The sequence below is a fragment of the Anastrepha ludens genome, chromosome X (assembly GCF_028408465.1).
Source record: "Anastrepha ludens isolate Willacy chromosome X, idAnaLude1.1, whole genome shotgun sequence".
Classification (NCBI taxonomy): Eukaryota; Metazoa; Arthropoda; class Insecta; order Diptera; family Tephritidae; genus Anastrepha; species Anastrepha ludens.
The window spans coordinates 72,825,964-72,846,521 of NC_071503.1; the positions used below are offsets into that span (position 1 = coordinate 72,825,964).

A 20,558-nucleotide genomic window follows, 5' to 3' on the forward strand; every position below is an offset into this window, starting at 1 on the left:
TATCTTGTGTTTCTATAATAGCTTGCTATCCAAAATTACCCAAACCTAATTTGAGTTGTCTTTAAGAGTCAGTTCTACGCAATTTAGCTTCGGGGGTTGCCAATACGGAATCTTGTACCTTCTAGTAAAAATTATCATATTCGTTTTGTCAGCGTTTATCCCCAGGCCTAGCTGATTTGCTCATTGCCCGTGTATTATTCATTATGTCGCTCACGGTATCTAAGATTTGCCTCTCACTACTACGACTATGATATCTTCATATGCCGGCGGCCTTTTAAAATAGCTTCTGCCGACTCATTATTGAATGATTTACTAATGTTAAGAAAACTCCTAAAGCATATTCTTTGTACTCTAGGACTTTCTCTATGTAACGCAATCTCTGTGGATCTGCCTTTAGTATATGCGTGTTGTGCCTTACACATTAAGTATGACGTGGGCGTCAAGGGTTTTCTCAAGCGTCTTCAGAAGGAAGGAGGTCAAACTGATGAGCCTATGTTCTTTTGATAGTGTGGGGTTGCTTTTATCTGCTTTCGGTATTAGCACAACCCTTGCTTATCTCATGCATATATGTATCGCTTTTAGCCATTATACCAACACATCGTTCATCCGTTTTAGCATGGGTGGAAATATTGCATATACATATATATTTATATATATAAATATAATATATTACATATATGTAAATATATATAAATAAATATATACATATTTATATATGTATTATATTTATATATCTATAACATAAAAATAAGTCGGGTTTGTCTTCCTGACGCTATAACTCCAGAACACTCGAACTGATTTCCTCCATGAGGTTTATAGCATGTACTCTGCTCAGTTAATTTCATGAGACGCTTATTATGCGCACGTTCTTTCAAACACTAACTTAAAACCGGTATTGTGTTCACTGTGATATTGAGGTTAAAGTTATTCGTTTCCTAACAGTTCAATTGGAAACCATCAAATCAATCACGCGTATTGTTTAAATTTTTATTCAACTTCATCTTGCATCGCTTGCGCATTCGAACGAATAATCCCGACATGCAAATAACCGATGAAATCTACAATGAGGGATTTATTCTGTTTGAGGATCAATGCTTGACTATTGCAAACAAGCTACTGATTGAAGTAGGAATGATAGCGCCAAATCGATCGATGCACGATGCATTCAACCAAGAATTAAATCGAGAGCTGCAATACAATGTTGATACATTGCAGGAATTCGTTCGAAATAATGTGCCGTTGCTGAATGAACAGCAAAAACAAGTATATGAAACATTAATGCAAGCGGTGGACAATAATACTGTTGGTATATTCTTCCTGGACGCACCTGGAGGAACAGGGAAAACATTTGTCATTTCATTGATTTTAGCCACTATTCGATCAAGATGTGACATAGCTTTGGCGTTGGCATCATCTGGAATTGCGGCGACTCTTCTAGATGGCGGTCGTACTGCACATTCTGCGGTTAAGTTGCCACTCAATTTAAACACAATTGATACTCCAACATGCAATATTCCCCGATCCAGTGCAATGGGAAAATTGTTGATGCAATGCAAGCTCATTGTTTGGGATGAGTGCACAATGGCACATAAGAAATCACTTGAAGCACTTAACTTCACACTAAGAGATCTTCGGCGAAATAACTACATCTTTTGCGGCTTTGCGATTTCAGGCCGACGTTGCCAGTAATTCTCCGTGGAACGCCTGCAGATGAATTTAATGCTTGCTTGAAGGCATCACTTTTGTGGAATAACGTAAAAACATTATCGCTAACCACTAATATGAGAGTTCAACTTCAAAATGATCAAAGTGCTGCACAATTTTCCAAGCAATTGTTAGCTGCTAGAAATGTAAAAGTCCCAGTTGATGCGACAGCTGGATTAATTACTCTTACCAACGACTTTTGCCGATTTGTAGACTCTCAATTAGCTCTTATTGAAAATGTTTTCCCAAACATTAGTGAGAATTATCAGAATTATACTTGGTGAAGTCAACGAGCAATTCTCGCCGCAAAGAACAATGAATTTCACAATTCAATCAAAAATCGATGGCGATTTGGTGACATACTAATCCGTTGATTCCATAACAAATCCCGATGATGTAGTAAATTATCCAACGGAGTTTTTGAACTCTCTGGAGTTACCAGGATTTCCACCACATAATTTGCAACTCAAAGTTGGTTCAGTTATTATGATATTGCGTAATTTGACTTCAAACGATTGCGATTTCCGGTTCGCCTTACGTTCGCAATGACAATTAACAAGTCGCAAGGCCAATCGCTTAGTGATTGCGGGATAAATTTAGAAAATCCTTGTTTTTCACATGGGCAGCAACGTTGCATGTTCACGAGTTGGGAAACCATCCGCTTTGTTTGTGTTAACGTCAGACTATGTTATGTATGACGGTCGTAAATGATGTTAAGGGGAGTTGCCCGGTCTCCTGGTGCGATATTGAGACAATCTTCTTGGTTCTACATCACGGTATGTTGCCTTGAAGCGAGAATCAGATTTAGGGTTCTGTACTGGGGATATATTTTCTATACGGTTTGACGGGTCATCCTCTACGTCATTGAGGTCTGGCAAAGCAAGATCCAGTCTCGAGAAGTCCACTTTGATTTCGTACAAACGATATAATGGAGAGTTCTGCAGAACAGTTAACCACGAAGTAACTGTACTTTTGGACATGTATCCGCTAATGTAAACAGATTTGTGGGCAAGGTTTCTTTTAATGTTTACATTAATAAGGTCGTCCTCATCCAATTGTTGCGGCAAACATTTTACCATTTCTTGTACGTCGACTGGTACGTTTATCACTTGTCCTACGATTCCATAAGAAAAATCATAGCGCAGACGACGCACTTACATAAATGGTAGACGAGGCGAAATCAGTGATGGGATCTAACGGTGGTAGGCCTGGTGGTGGGTCAGGATATGAGAATGCATTAACTTTTGCTAGCGGTGGCATCGTTTGTTTGTTCAGTAACTTTTGCAAGTGCTGCAAGCCAGTTTATATTCTTCTCTGCTCAGTTGTCGATTTTCTTTAAAAAACCAATCCGAAATTACCTTCAGCTGTGCTGCAGTGATGGGCTTACGGTCGTTTTTAAACCAAAGTCTGTCGCAGTCCGAGCAAGAGTAGCCAAAATCGTTGTCCAAAAAAGTAGATTTGAATTTCATGATTGATGCTGCCCATTTGGGGTTCCAAGTAGATTGCTAAATTTGATCTGAAGAAGTAGTTGGTTGTACAGCTTGGCGTAATCTGTTGTTTCGATCTCTTACATTACGAGCTTTTCTTCCAGCTGCTGTCTGTGCAGGAGTTTTGGATGCAGCAATCCGCTGTCTGTACTCACGTTGTATTTGTGCCCTTGTTTTTGGAGCAGCGAATATTGGCTGCGCAAATGGCGTTGCTAAAGTAGATGCTACAGTATCTTGAACCTCTAATGGTTCACTCATCGAAGGTAGTGGCTCATTCGTGACATCCTCTGGTTCGTCAGGTTGTTTTTCCATGGTACGATTGTAAGCGGTTCTGCAAAATGAATCGTCGTTTGAAACAATTTAGAAAAATTTTTCATAAAATTCTTCGTTCCGAAAATCATTTTAATTTACGAAATACGTTTAAAAAAATTTGTTTCAATTTCTACTCGACTGTTAAAATTTAATTTTTGACTTTATTATTTTATAATAATAATACATTTTGCATTAACATTATTTCTTTCAACAAGTAAACTGAATAAAAGTTGTTGTTCAATTAGTTACTCAATTATTTTTGCAAATGTAACTGTAATTTGTTGTAAAATGTTATAACTTTGAATAATTTATTATAAGAATAAACTGTGATTAAATTAAATAAAAAAAAAATAAATAATTGGCGCGTACACTTCTGTTAGGTGTTTGGCCGAGCTCCTCCTCCTATTTGTGGTGTGCGTCTTGATGTTGTTCCACAAATGGAGGGACCTACAGTTTCAAGCCGATTCCGAACGGCAGATATTTTTATGAGGAGCTTTTTCATGGCAGAAATACACTCGGAGGTTTGCCATTGCCTGCCGAGGGGCGACCGCTATTAGAAAAATGTTTTTATTAATTTTGCTTTCACCGAGATTCGAACCAACGACCTCTCTGTGAATTCCGAAAGGTAATCACGCACCAATCCATTCGGCTACGGCGGCCGCCGTGATTAAATTATTGTTCATAAATCTAGCTTTTAATAAGCCCTCCTCAATGTGCATGATATATGAGAAAATTGTTCCCTTTGACAGCTGGCTGGTCCAACCTGTCATTTCAGACATGTTGTTATGATATGTGGAAGATTTAACATTTATGTTTTAATTTTTTGAAATCATAGCTACGTTCGATAATTACTTCAATCGCCATTGATTTTTTACTCATCGTGAAATAGTTCTGTTAACTTATTGTTGCATAGTTTTGTCAATATTGCATAGCCTACAATCGCTGCACTAGCGGGCCGATGTTATTATTTCGGCAATATATCACTGAATATATATTTAATATCGAATGAATCATTACCTTTATCGCCGTAATTATCGTTGCTATTAACAATTGACACCACATTCACTTTTCACTTCACTTCATAATTAACGAAAACGTGTAAATGTATACGAGTAATGATAACACAATATTTATCATTTATTTTAAGTAACTTCATTTATCTATCCCTACTAATATTATAAATGTGAATGTAAGTTTGTTTGTTACGCTTTCACGCAAAAACTACTTAACCGATTATTATGAAACTCTGTACACATGTTTTTGGAGGTGTTAGAAGTAATATAGGATACTCTATATATATAAAATTTCAGCCGTTTTTCGCGTTGTGATGAACTTTACGGAGAATGGCTCAACCGATTTTAACCAAACTTTGCCACATTGAAGAGACGCATGTGGAGAAGGTTTTTGTTTTAAAACTTTAAGACTCGGATACCAAGGTCTGGAGAGATAGGCCAAAACGTGGACCCGGGTAACCCTAGAATGTGTTTGTACAATATGGGTATCAAATGGAAGCTGCTGATGATATCTATAGTATAGAGTAGTTTTCATACCGTTTCGTGACTAGGGTTTCGAGATATAGGCCAAAATGTGGACCCGGGTAACCCTAGGATGTGTTTGTACAATATGGATATCAAATGGAAGCTGTTGGTGAATGCTTTAGTACAGAGTATTTTTCATGCCGCTCCGTGACTGGGGTCTCGAGATATAGGTCAAAACGTGGACCCGGGTAACCTTTGGTTGTTTATGTACAATATGGGTATCAAATGAAAGCTGTTGATAAGTGCTTTAATACGGAGTAATTTTCATACCTATGGATGACTAGGGTCTCGAAATATATGCCAAAACGTGGACCCGCCGTGTCTTTGCACCGAATTAAACCAAACTTACACACATTGTTAAGTAAGTATTGAAAATGGGTTTCGTAAAGTTTGGTTGTAATTCGGAACACCGGCAACGCGTACAGCGTTCTTTTGAACCAGCCATAATATCGTTTACTTTTTTAACGCTTGGGGCGGAACTGAACTGTCAAATTGACAGTGTGAGTTACAATGTGTCAATATTTCTTTCTGATTTGGACGCCATAAGGAGAAGACCTAAGTGCAAAGTGTAAACATTTTTTGTGAATTTTTTTGGAGTGGTGAATAATTTCTTACGAAATTTGAGAATTTATTGTGAAATCCGAATGTTCAAATGAAATTATGTTTTGTGGATTTAGTTTTTCGGTTCAAATGCGATAAGCTACGATACACCATGAGTGAAAAAAATGGTAAAAAAAAAATTAAAAAACAAAAGAAATTGTTAAAGGATGAAAAAGAAGAGCACGAAAAATGCGTAACTTTGATGAAAAAATTAATAGTCTTATTATGCAAATTGTCAACAATTTTCAGAAGAAAAGAGATGATTTAAGAAAGTCACAACAAAATAAAATAATCCTGACCATGTGGACTGGGGCTTTTAAACACATATGCATCGAAAATATAATCCACAAAATTGAAAAAAAACATGTTTTAAAATCTCAGAATACCATAATTACAATCATGTTTATTACAGTACAAATGCCAAGACAATCACGTAATCATATTGGTCGTTCGACAAATAATAATAGGCGCATGAGAAATGCCCGGAATAACGCGACATCAGAAGAACGTCAGGAACAAAATGAAGTAGATGCTTTCCATTTCAATTCAACCGGGCTATTCGGGTCATGTTCTTCGATTTCGATGTAACTTAAATATGTTGCTCTCTGGTCGAAATAATGAGACACGTATTTTTTTGTTCGCCCGAAAAAATTTTTTTTCAAGAGTTATCGGCAATTTTGTTTTTCGCCTCAAACTCGATTTTTTTTAATTATATAAGAAACAATTTTTTTTAAATGCCCGTAACTTAGTCAAAAATGAACCGATTTAAATAATTCTGGGTTCAAAATGATCGTAATTACTTACACAAGCGACTTCATGTAGAAACAATTGCAAAAAACTAGTTGAAAATTTTTTATTTAGCAAAAAAGAAAAAAAATGTAAATTTTTTCAAAATTCAATATTTCAAAAAGTGTATTTTTTTTTTTTTTATAACGTTTTCCAAATCAAAAAAACATCTCATACTTTAATTGAGCTGCATGCCTAGTAGCTAAAATGAGTTGTTTTTGAGTAATGAATTTTTGAGTAAACACCCTGTTTCGCACTTTTTGTTTTTTGCAAAATAAAAAATTTTCAACTACTTTTTTGCAACTATTTCTAAATGAAGTCGCTCGTGTAAGTAATTACGATTATTTTGAACCCAGAATCATTCAAATCGGCTTATTTTTGACTAAGTTATGAGCAATTAAAAAAAATTTTCTTATATAGATTCTTTCCATTTCAATTCAAAAGGGCTATTCGGGACATGTTCTTCGATTTCGATGTAACTCAAATATGTTGCTCTCTGGTCAAAATAATGAGACACGTATTTTTTTGTTCGCCCGAAAAAAATTTTTTTCAAGAGTTATCGGCAATTTTGTTTTTCGCCTCAAACTCGATTTTTTTTAATTATATAAGAAAAAATTTTTTTTAAATGCCCATAACTTAGTCAAAAATTAACCGATTTTAATAATTTTGGGTTCAAAATGATCGTCATTACTTACACGAGTGATTTCATGTAGAAATAGTTGCAAAAAAGTAGTTGAAAATTTTTTATTTTGCAAAAAACAAAAAGTGCGAAACAGGGTGTTTACTCAAAAATTCATTACTCAAAAACAACTCATTTTAGCTACTAGGCATGCAGCTCAATTAAAGTTTGAGATGTTTTTTTGATTTGGAAAAAGTTATAAAAAAAAAAAAAATACTCTTTTTGAAATATTGAATTTTGAAAAAATTTAAATTTTTTTTCTTTTTTGCTAAATAAAAAATTTGCAACTACTTTTTTGCAATTGTTTCTACATGAAGTCGCTTGTGTAAGTAATTACGATCATTTTGAACCCAGAATTATTTAAATCGGTTCATTTTTGACTAAGTTACGGGCATTTAAAAAAAATTGTTTCTTATATAATTAAAAAAAATCGAGTTTGAGGCGAAAAACAAAATTGCCGATAACTCTTGAAAAAAATTTTTTTCGGGCGAACAAAAAAATACGTGTCTCATTATTTTGACCAGAGAGCAACATATTTAAGTTACATCGAAATCGAAGAACATGACCCGAATAGCCCGGTTGAATTGAAATGGAAAGCATCAGTAGTCAAACGATTAATGAATAATGTTATCCAAGCAACTATTTTAATTGGCAAACTCAAGAATGAACACGTTCTAATACCAAGAATTCCAATGATTCCACCTGAATCGCCATTTGAATTCAAGCGTTTGCAACTGCCCATTCGTTTAGCATTTGCAATAACTATCAATAAATCACAAGGGCTAACTTTAGAAATATGCGGGATGAATTTAGAAGAACCAGTATTCACCCATGGTCAACTATACGTTGGCTGTTCACGTGTTGAGAAACCAACAACATTATATATTTACTCAAAAACAAATAGAAAAACAAAAAATATTGTTTATGCCAAAGCGCTTGAATAAAGAATAAAGAAATAAAAAATATGAAAACCATATCTTTTCGGTTCTAAACATTATCTATTCTATTTTAGTGTGCCCAGCGAAGCGGGCCGGGTTTGCTAGTATACATATAATATATAAAAATTCAGCCGTTTTTCGCGTTGTGATGAACTTTACGGAGAATGGCTCAACCGATTTTAACCAAATTTTTAGGCTTTGTTTGGACTATTCAGTAGATGGTTTGTGTTTTAAAATTTTAAGAATCAGATATCAGGGCCTCGAGAAACGTAGACCCGAGTAACCCTAGGATGTGTTTGTACAATATGGGTATCAAATGGAAGCTGCTGATGATTTCTATAGTATAGAGTATTTTTCATACCGTTCCGTGACTAGGTTCTTGGGATATAGGCCAAAACGTGGACCCGTGTAACCCTAGGATGTGTTTGTACAATATGGGTAGCAAATGGAAGCTGCTGATGATTGCTATAGTATAGGGTGTTTTTCATACCGTTCAATGACTACGGTCTCGAGATATAATTCAAAACGTGCACAAGGGTAACCCTCGGATGTGTTTGTACAATATGGGTAGCAACTGGAAGCTGCTGATGATTGCTATAGTATAGAATATTTTTGATGCCGCTGCGTGACTAGTGTCTCGAGATATTGGCCAAAATGTGGACCCCGACAACTTAAAGATGTGTTTGTACAATATGGGTAGCAAATGGGAGCTGTTGATGATTGCTATAGTATAGAGCATTTTTAATGCTCCTCCGTAACTAGGGTCTCGAGATATAGACCAAAACGTGGACCTGGATAACCCTAGAATGTGTTTGAACCACATGAGTTTCCATTGTAAGTTGTTGATAAATGCTAATGAAAAGAGGACTTTTCTATTCGCTGGGTAACTAAGGACTCCAGATATAGACCAATTGGGAACTCGCCTTCAGGTTAAGAGATTGCATTCTTATGTACTACAACCAGTTAAAATGGTATATTCAATCACATCTATATATATAAAAATTCAGCCGTTTTTCTCGTTGTGATGATCTTTACGGAGAATGGCTCAACCGATTTTAACCAAACTTTGCCACATTGAAGAGACACATGTGGAGAAGGTGTGTAACTATGTTTAGTTAAAATCTCCTACTTCTTCGTCAACACACAGTATACACGAGGCAGCGTTCTTTTTACGCGTGTGGTTGTTATTGTAAATGGTTGCATGAAGCATACATTTTCCTCACATATGTACAAGTAAACGCAGCAGTATTTATGCCTAAATTTCCATTCCATTACGTACATTTCAATGGAATGCAAACATACATACATATACATATATTCATACAGCAGTGGCTGCACGCCTGCATTCGCATAGAATAGAAACATACAAATTAGCAGGCACAGCTGTAGCTGACCGCCTGCAATAATTAATCGTAACACAATGCTGCTGTGACTAACTTAACACTTTGCTTAAATACTTCTTCTTTACACCCACACTTCGGGATAACCGAAGCAAAACCATTAGCTCAACGAATCTGAACAGGTCGTCGCTAAAAAAGTACTTAAGGGGGTAGTATGGTTAATTCGGTGTAAAACAAGCATATTTTTCGAAATTTTTTTTGTCGACACAGTTGATTTATTCAAAATTTTAAAATTACTTCATTATAAAGTCATATTTAAAGAATATTGTGTGAAATTTTCATTGATTTTTATGAAGAAATGAGTTGGTGGCAGCGAATCTTCGCGGACGTCTCATAAAAAAGTTTTATTGCGGTGTCCCTCAGAACTCATTACTGGATCAACTAAAATCAAAAAACCAAATTGATTTCATCAGCTAATAAAGTTTCGCAGGTAACAACGTCGAGTTTTTTTTTTTTTTTAAATTTTGTCATATTTTAAAACAACAAAGTTTTCAAGTTTTTTTTATGAAAAATCGGTGTTTTGACTTCAAAGCGCTTTAAAAAATTTAAAAAAAAAAAAAAAAAAAATTCGTTGTTGTTACCTGCGAAACTTTATTAGCTGATGAAATCAATTTGGTTTTTTGATTTTAGTTGATCCAGTAATGAGTTCTGAGGGACACCGCAATAAAACTTTTTTATGAGACGTCCGCGAAGATTCGCTGCCACCAACTCATTTCTTCATAAAAATCAATGAAAATTTCACACAATATTCTTTAAATATGACTTTATAATGAAGTAATTTTAAAATTTTGAATAAACCAACTGTGTCGACAAAAAAAATTTCGAAAAATATGCTTGTTTTACACCGAATTAACCATACTACCCCCTTAAGCAAGGCCGTTTTCTTAGAAGATTACCAAAGGTTATCAGTAATAGTGCTTAGTGAAAGTAAGTGTTAAAACTAACAAGAAAGTGTTTTATTTGGTAAAGTGTTCAAGTGAAGCAGTTTCCAGGCATCAACCAAAGAGATAAAAAAAGTGCGTCAGAAATATTTAAGAGAAGAGATTGTTTTCACATTTTCCACCGATATTTTCACGAAAAATTTACAAAATATATATTAATTTTGCAAATGATTGATAACAAGTGAAACAGTGAATAAACGGTGTGAAAAATACACACAAGAGAAATCGGCAAAAATAATTAATATTTTAGAAGTTTTTACTTAAGATATTTAAGAAAAGAGATTGTTTTCACACTTTCCGTAGATAATTTTAAGAAAAATTTCAAAAATATATATTATTTTTACTGATCATTTCCCATTTCTGTTCTGTGTAATTTTCATTTCAACGCGTGCTCACAGTTCAATTATATTTTTAAAAGATGGCCCTAGCAGTATGTTAATTTGAATTCCAGTTTAAAAACAAGAAAAGTAGCAATCAAGAGCTCAGAGTGATATAAAGAAGACCACTTTGATTCGGTAAAAGAAATGCCAAGAGGTAAAAGACATGCTAACATCGGACGTAATACACGTCACAATAGAAATGTGCAAAATCAAAGACAAAATGGAAGTGAGGAAAATCATGCTGATAGATTAAGTCAACAAAGAGATCGTACTAGGTCACGTTCTCAAAATCGGCCAATAAATATCAATTCTGTAAATTTGAATGGTGCAGCATTTCAATATAATCCACAACTTGATTATTCATCTCACAAATACGTTGTCATTGGAAGTATTGATAAAATTTGCGGATTTTGTCAAGCATTGAAATTCAAAACTGAAACACCAGGCATGTGTTGCGCTGCAGGAAAAGTTCGTTTACCAGACATACAATATCCGCCCCAACCATTAGCTACATTATTATCGGGAGCATCACCCGATTCCAAACATTTTCTTGAAAAAATTTCCACATATAATTCATGTTTTCAAATGACATCTTTTGGTGCTGGCAAAATTATAACCGATAACTTCATGCCAAAGTTCAAGGTAATACATAAACTTCAACGTTCAACAACATTCGCTGACACATCTAATGAATCATTAGATTTTATGGACACAAATTATGGCTTTTTTCAGATTCAAGGGCAAGCATATCACTTAATAGGTTCATTACTACCACTACCCGATCAATAGTCAAAATTTTTGCAAATTTATTTCATTAATGACAACGATGATGAACTTGAAGCACTGTGGGCATTTTCCAGAAATATAAACAGAGTCATTATGAGAGAGTTACAAGATTTATTACACGCACACAATGTTTTGGTGCAAAGTTTTAAAACAACAATCGAAAGATTGTCATCTGATAATCATAAAATTAAAATTGATGCAAATAAAACGCATGCCGGCGAACATCGTGCAAGATACAATCAACCAACTTCAAGCAACGAGGTTGCAATTGTTATATTTGGAGATGAATTTCAACCAAGAGATATTGTATTGCAAAGAAGAAATGATACACGGCAACGTGTTAATGAAACGCATCGAAAATATGATGCATTAAAATATCCTCTTATGTTCTGTCGTGGTGAAGATGGTTTTTCGATTGATATAAAACAAATAAATCCAGCAAATGGTCAAGAAACAAATAAAACTGTAAGCGCAATGAATTATTATGCATACAGAATCATGATAAGAGAACATCAAGAGAATCACATTTTAAAATGTCGTAAATTATTTCATCAGTATATTGTTGACATGTATGCGAAAATAGAAACAGAACGATTGAATTACATTATATTCAACCAAAGAAAATTACGCTGTGCCGAATACATACATTTACGAGATGCAATTAACAACGATACCAACGTTAATAACATTGGTCAAATGGTAATATTACCTTCATCGTATACAGGCAGTCCAAGGCATATGCATGAATACGCCCAAGATGCAATGTGTTATGTCAGAAATTATGGTCGACCCGACTTATTCATAACTTTCACATGTAATCTGAAATGGGATGATGTGAAGAATCAATTATATACTGGGCAATCAGCTAGTGATAGGCATGCCATTACTGCAAGAGTGTTTAGACGAAATCTACAGTCTCTAATGGATTTCATTGTAAAACATAAAGTTTACGGAGATGTACAATGTTTCATGTATTCTGTGGAATGGCATAAAAGAGGCTTGCCTCATGCGCATATTTTGATTTGGTTAAAACAAAAACTAACCACAGAAAAAATTGATCATATTATATGTGCTGAAATTCCAGATATAAATGAAGATCCAGAATTACATACTACTATAACCAAAATCATGATTCATGGACCGTGTCGTACGCTAAATCAAAATTCTCCATGTGTGGTTGATGGTAAATGTTCAAAAAACTACCCAAGGCAATTAATTGCTGAAACAATGACTGGAAATGATGGATATCTATTGTACCGTAGAAGATCACCAGAAGATAATGGAAAAACAGTCTCTGTGAAAATAAATAATCAAGATGTGGAGACCGATAACCGTTGGATAGTTCCGTATTCCAAATTATTATCGAAAATATTTAACGCACATATAAATGTTGAATATTGTAACTCCGTAAAATCCGTCAAATACATATGCAAATATATCAATAAAGGAAGTGACATGGCAGTATTTAGAGTTGTAAATCGAAATGATGAAATTACTAATTACCAAATGGGAAGATACATTAGTAGCGACGAAGCAGTTTGGAGAATATTATCATTTCCGATTCATGATCGCCATCCATGTGTTATTCATTTGTCAGTCCATTTAGAAAATGAACAAAGTGTTTATTTCACTGAAAATACTGCTCAACAAATGGCCGAACGACCACCAGCAACAACACTAACTGCATTTTTCAACTTATGTGAAACAAATTCATTTGCAAGAACATTGCTTTATTCAAATGTTCCTAAATATGTATTATACTTGGAATGCATCATCAAGTCCTGGGTACGAAGGCAACGAGGAATACCTGTAGATGGATATCCATGTGTTCATTTGGGTGATGCAATCGGACGACTTTACACTGTGCATCCAAGTAAAGTGGAATGTTTCTATTTACGTTTACTCTTAGTTGATATTCCCGGCCCAAGATTATTCGAAAGTTTGAAACTAGTTAATGGTCATCTTTGTTGTACTTATCAGCAAGCATGCAAAGAATTGAATTTGCTTGAAAATGATAATCAGTAAGATGCAACTCTTATGGATGCATGTGCAACAAGTTCTCCACACCAAATAAGAACACTATTTGCCATCATTATTGCTACATGTTTCCCAGCAAACCCAAAAGAATTGTGGAGTACTTACCAAGAATACATGGCAAAAGATATCCTACATGAAGTACGTCGCATTACTCTAAATCCAAATTTGAATTATACAGATGAATTATATAATGAGGCATTATTTAAAATCGAAGACTTTTGCCTGATGATTGCAAATAAAGCTCTGAGTGAGTTAGGTATGATCGCACCAAATCGTCCGATGCATGATGCATACACTGCAGAATTGAGACGTGAAAAAGAAAATGATCGAAATGATCTGAACACATTTGTAACAACAAACCTACCAAAATTAATCACAGGACAAAGGCAGGCATATGACACAATTATAGACAATGTTGCAAATGAAAGAGGAGGAATATTCTTCTTAGATGCACCAGGTGGGACTGGAAAAACGTTTTTGTTGTCGTTAATTTTGGCCACCATTCGATCACAGAATAATATTGCATTGGCTTTGGCATCATCTGGAATAGCGGCAACTTTATTGAACGGCGGTCGCACTGCACATTCTTCATTAAAGTTACCATTAAATATGCAAGTAAATGAAGAACCAACTTGCAACATTTCTAAAAATTCTGGAATGGGAATGGTTTTACAAATATGTAAAATTATTGTATGGAATGAATGTACGATGGCTCATAAAAAATCACTGGAAGCCTTAAATAGAACACTGAAAAATTTTCGAAATAACACAAACATATTTGGTGGTGCATTAATTCTATTGGCCGGTGATTTTCGACAAACTTTGCCTGTTATTCCCAAATCAACAGCAGCTGATGAATTGAGAGCGTGCCTTAAATCTTCTAATCTGTGGAGATATGTTCAAAAACTCTCATTAACTACTAATGTTCGTGTGCAGTTACAGAATGATCCAACAGCTGCTGAATTTTCCGAACATTTGTTGCAAATTGAAAATGGACGAAAGCCAATTGATAAGAATACAGGCATGATCACACTTCCAACTAATTTTTGTACCGTAACAGAATCAAGAGTACCATTAGTGCAAAATGTATTCCCAAATATTGCACAAAACTATCGAAATCAAGATTGGCTAAGCGAGAGAGCTATATTAGCTGCCAAAAATGTCGATGTCAATGAAATCAATGCCAGTATTTTGACTCAAATTCCAGGTGAAGTTGTCACCTATAAATCAATTGATTCAATCACTAATCCCGACGATGTAGTGAATTATCCAATTGAATTTTTGAATTCACTTAATTTGCCTGGCTTGCCACCACATCGTTTGCAATTGAAAGTCGGCGCAGTGATCATTATGTTGCGAAATATCAATCAGCCGAAACTATGCAATGGGACAAGATTAGCAGTGAAACGGACAATGAACAATGTAATTGAAGCAAAAATTTTGAAAGGCAAATTTAAAGGTGAAGCTGTTTTGATTCCGCGCATTCCAATGATTTCAACAGATTTGCCTTTTGATTTTAAGCGACTTCAATTTCACATTCGCCTTGCTTTTGCTATTACAATCAATAAGTCTCAAGGTCAAACACTTCAATTATGTGGAATTGACCTTACTTATCCATGCTTTGGACATGGGCAACTGTATGTAGGATGTTCTCGAGTACAAAACCATCGTTAGTTTATATTTATACACCGCATGAAAATAAAACCAAAAAATTTGTGTATCAGAAGGCTTTAGAATAAGTTGTTAGTTTACAATCATTAGAGTAAGTCACTAAAATAAATAAAACATTGTTATTAGAATAAGTCACAAAATAATGGCCGAGCATGAATTAAATGATGAAACAAGAAAAAAACAAAGAACGCTTTTCATTTATATTTTTCTTTCACCCAGGGAAGCGGGTGAGGGTCCGCTAGTATACCTATATGTTAGAGATATACCACTTAGTAATGATAACACAATATTTATCATTTATTTTATGTAACTTTATTTATTTATATGTAGGAGATATACAACTTGCCAATTATGAAGTCAAACTTTGAGTGAAAGTATGCTAATGAAAAATATATGTTAGAAGTTGAGAGAGGGTTTTCTTAAAGGTTATTTTAAAGTTAAATATTACCGTAATAAAAAAGTATATCAAATTGAACAAGTGGAATATAGGGTAAATGGGTACAAGATGGGCATAACTCGCGCTTTGAATTAGTCTAGTATTATCAGAGAACGTAAATTCATAGAGAAGGCGCAGTACCGGCTCGTTCCTCATTTTGGGCTCTAACAAAACACGGGTAAGAGATTCAACTCAGAAATTACTTCACCACAAGTTAATAGTAGGAAATTAATCAATATGGCTGCCGCAGAGAAATGAGAGGGAAAAAGTGGCACGCAAGTGTGAAAAAATGTAGTTTATATTTGCTTGCGTACAGAATAGATTCGTACATTTGATATGTCCATATGATTTGTATGTATCTTTACATATAGATTTGTTCTTTTGACGTTAATAAAAACATTAAAACAACAGGTATTATTAGCAACTAGTCGTCACTAATTATAAATTCGGTAAGGCTGATGATGATACAATTGATTTTATTTTAAATTCTTCAAGTAAATCAAATTAATAATCCTCATAGAGAAATGGTTCATTACCATGCACACAGGAAGAAGGCATATGCTAATACAAATATGTGAATTTATATATATATGAGCATATACATACACTCAAGTAGGAGAGAACCAGATGTCGAACGTTGCCGAACGCGGGGGCCGATTGTGCCTCTTTGTCGTTCGCTCTCGCTTGCAGTTCAAACAAGGTAACGCCGCATGAGCAAGGCAACGCCGCATTTTTTGGTGCGTGCAGCCGGCTACATCGAATTATAAGACGTTATCACGTCAAAATGCATTGATAAGTTCGAGCTCATATTTCTATGAGCAAAGTATTTTCATTCATTAAACGAGATCTGTCAATTTTTATTTAATTCATTTATTTAATTCAATTAATAGTCTAAAAAATACACTATTTCTTACAGACTATGAAAACAGATTAATGCTAAATTAATTAATCAAAGTTAAATTAAATTTATAATTAACTAGCTTCAATTGTAATGAGCAAAAGAAAGAGATAAAATTTGTTATAACTTACAGAGGAGGATTATTCATTTTAGTAAGTCAAGAAATACAAAGATTCTTACAGACTACATAGAACTAAGAGTACTTATATAGAAGTAATTAACAAAATTAAAGCTTAGGAAACTTAATTAACAAAATATTCTAGGTAATTATTTAGAATTCTTACAAAGGAAGAAATTTTTTAATTGGGTATTAAATACATGTTCCTCCCAGGAAAAGTCTAGATCCAAAAGGGAGGCGAGATAGTTAATGTCAGACAGCGTTCTAACAAGAGGCGCTTTGGCACTATATAATGTCCTCCTAACACCAACATGAAAAATTTTGACACGTCGAAAGTTCCTGCAAGGAGCATTAAAATGTATTCTCTCTAGAAGAAACGGGCAGTCAATTAGTCCATTAATGAGATCGAAAATAAAATAAACTGCCTGAAACGTACCTCTGTCACTTAAAAGAGAGAGACTAATCAAACGACAGCGTGAGTCGTATGATGGTTTGGGGTCTACGAAATTGAGTGAATGTAGCGCGAAACGCACAAAAATTTTTTGAACCCTCTCCACTCGATTTATATGTACTGCATGATAAGGTGTCCAAATAGAAGAGGCATAATCTAATTTGGACCGCACAAACGCAGAGTATAAAATCTTAAGAGTATATGGATCAGTGAAGTGCGATGAGTGACGTCTAACAAAAGCGAGCATAGCAAGAGAATTGGAAACGGCATAATTTAGGTGCGTGATAAAATTAAGCTTTGAATCAAAGAAAATCCCTAAATCGTTTATCACATCAGACGAAGCGAGATATGTATAATTGATATGATAAGAGGTGTTGAGAGGGTTTTAAAGCTTAGAAAATGGGATTTTATGACATTTTTCAATATTAAGAAATAGACGATTTATAAGGCACCAGGAAAATAAATTATTAAACTCGGACTGTAGGCCGGCTGAATCACTAGAATTTCTTATTTAAAATAACAAAGGTCCTAAAATACTACCCTGAGGTACACCAAAGGTGGCAGTGTAGTGCTTCGAAGAAACACCATCGATAACTACAGTGCAGCATCTCTTTATTAAATAGGACCGAATCCAATCAAGGAAAGTAGAATGAAAACCGAGACAAGCCAATTTAGTTTCTAAAATCGTATGGGAGATTTTATCAAAGGCTTTAGAGAAATCCGTGTATATCGTGTCAGTTTGGAAACCATTCTGGAAGCCTGCGTGGCAATCATCAGAAAAAACGGATAAGTTAGATAAGGTAGATCTTGCAGCTACAAAATCATGCTGACATGGACTAATTAGACGTTTAACACTAAAATATAACTTGTCTTTAACAACGCATTCAAAGAGTTTAGATACAGCAGATAATTTGGAAATTGGTCTGTAATTTACAATATCGCTTTTATTACCGCTTTTGAAAATAGGAGTGACTGAAGTCAGCTTCCAATCATCAATAATCAATTTGTTAAAAATTGAATGAGCCGAGTTTTTACTCTTTAACAATCCCTCAATGACATCATCATCTGATAGAACAAGCGAACCAAAGTCAACTGAAGAAGACACTTTCCCCAAGAAATTATGGCGAATGGCTGCCAAATGTTCTTCCTGAATATCGAAGTTAGATGAAAAGAAATCAGCAAATAAATTCGCTGCATCGCTGACAGAGCAGGCAGTTACGTCCCTATAAAAAACAAAATTAGGAATAGAAGAGGCCTTTTTAATCGATTTAATATACCGCCAAAAATTCTTCGGATTACTTTTTATATTAAGTTCAAATTTGTGAATGAATTCCTTATACAAAGACTTATTTAAAGTACGAAACTTATTCCTGTGGAGGATAAAAAAATCATAATAGCGGGTTTCGTTAGTTAACTTGAACTTCTTAAAAAACCTATTTCTCAAATTTTTATGATGTTTAAGTTCTTTCGTGCACCAAGGAATCTTGTAATTTACACGCTTAAAAATTGGAACATGTTGAGAACATATATCAAGGACTAAAGTTATAAATGTCTCAAAGCATTCAGCAACTTCAATATTGCCTAGAGATACTTCCCAATCAATTTCACGTAAGGCATTATCAAGAGTTTGAAAATCACAAATGTCAAAATTAAAGGAAGGACGAGCACTATCGGGCCTGGATTCAAAAAATTCTAAAAATTCCAAGTCTAGCCTTAAAGGAATATGGTGAACGTTGATCGGCGATATAGAAGCAAAAAGCTGCGATAGAACAGAACTAATGTTGTCGCTTATAAAAATCAAATCTAATAAACGATTCATACTATTAGTTAACCCATTAATCTGAGTTAGACCCATGCCCAGTAAGTTATCAATAAAAAAAGATTCAGTAGGACTTTTGACGTTTGAAGGCGTTAGATATAAGCTATTGTCTAAATATACCCAATTTATATTGCTTAAGTTAAAATCCCCTAAGACACATAATTGGTTATTCTCAATAACATCTTAAAGGGCTAACATGTTGTTCACATGCAACTTATAAAAGTACTCATTACTTAAGGGTGGAATATAAGACACACAAATATTTTTTTTTTATTTCCATTATAAATTACGATCTGTTAATATTAACAATAAGTAATTGGTGTTAGGGTTTGGAATTAAAATGTCCCTTCCCTTTGAAAGAGAACATTATTGTCTTTAGTGGTATTTAGTTACAATTTTACTAATACATAGTTTTCTATAATTTTATATTATTATATTTTATTTTATATCACAGTACGGGCAAGATCAGTGGGTGTTTTGCGCTTTAGTCTTCTTGGTTTAAGTTCCATTTCCGGTATCAGTCTCATCTCATGGTTTTTGTGCTCTAATAGTCGCAAGATGTGATTACTGCTGCTTCTTTTTACTGCTTCAGTGACAGTGTTTATGCCGAGGTCGCGGTGAATATCGTCATTTTTTATGTACCAATTTGCGTTTGTGATTGTCCTTGGCATCTTAGATTGACTTCTCTGAATGATTTGTAGGTTTGATTTACTGGCAGTCCCCCAAATTTCTAGTCCGTAGGTCCATGTCGGTCTGATTATTGATTTGTATATCATTTGTTTATTAAGTAAGCTTAGGGTTGATTGTTTTCCTAGTAGCCAGTAGAGTTGTCGGAATTTGTTTTTCATCTCGTTTCTCTTGTTTAGTATGTGTTTTTTCCATGTGAGTTTTGAGTCAATCGTTATGCCTAAGTATTTTGCACTTGAGTGTATTTTTATATCTTCCCCGTTAATTTGGATTGTATATCTTGCAGATTTTCTCTTCGCGTATATTACATGTTGTGTTTTGCCTTTATTGACCTCAATGCCCCATTTTTCAAACCATTTTGTTGTAGCTGATAGCGTATCTTGCAGTGTTTTTGTTGCTGCTTCTTCATTGTGGTTAGCTGACATTAAAACTGTGTCGTCTGCAAATGTAGCTATCATTGATCCTCGAGTAGTTGGCGTTGGTATATCTGCTGTGTATACTAAGTATAGTATGGGGCCCAGTACGCTTCCTTGAGGTACTCCAGCAGACGCCGTCAAGATAACAGAGCACTCATCGTCATATTTTATGAAGAAGTGTCTAGCAGTCATGTAGCTTTTAAGGATATTAAATATGTTAAGTGATAAAATGGTTTTTAGTTTATATAGAAGTCCTTTGTGCCATACTCTGTCAAAAGCTTTCGCGATGTCCAAATACACGGCAATGCAATATTTCTTCTTATCGAAGTCGTCTGTAATTTTGTTGACTACTCTGTTAATCTGTTGCACAGTTGAATGTTGTTTTCGGAAACCGAACTGTTGTGAGGGGATAACGTCTTTTTGTTTTAGAATCGCGGCAATTCTGTCAAGCAGTATTTTTTCAAACAATTTAGA

The 20,558-nt window shown here is 34.6% G+C and overlaps 1 protein-coding gene across 1 annotated transcript; it reads left to right on the forward strand.

Moving 5' to 3' along the window:
• The first annotated feature begins 1,038 nt into the window (after nt 1-1,038).
• LOC128870204 (ATP-dependent DNA helicase pif1-like) lies at nt 1,039-1,689 on the forward strand. Its single transcript, XM_054112799.1, has one exon. It carries the CDS (start codon nt 1,039-1,041, stop codon nt 1,687-1,689), a length of 651 nt encoding a protein of 216 aa, XP_053968774.1.
• Nucleotides 1,690-20,558: the final 18,869 nt, after the last annotated feature.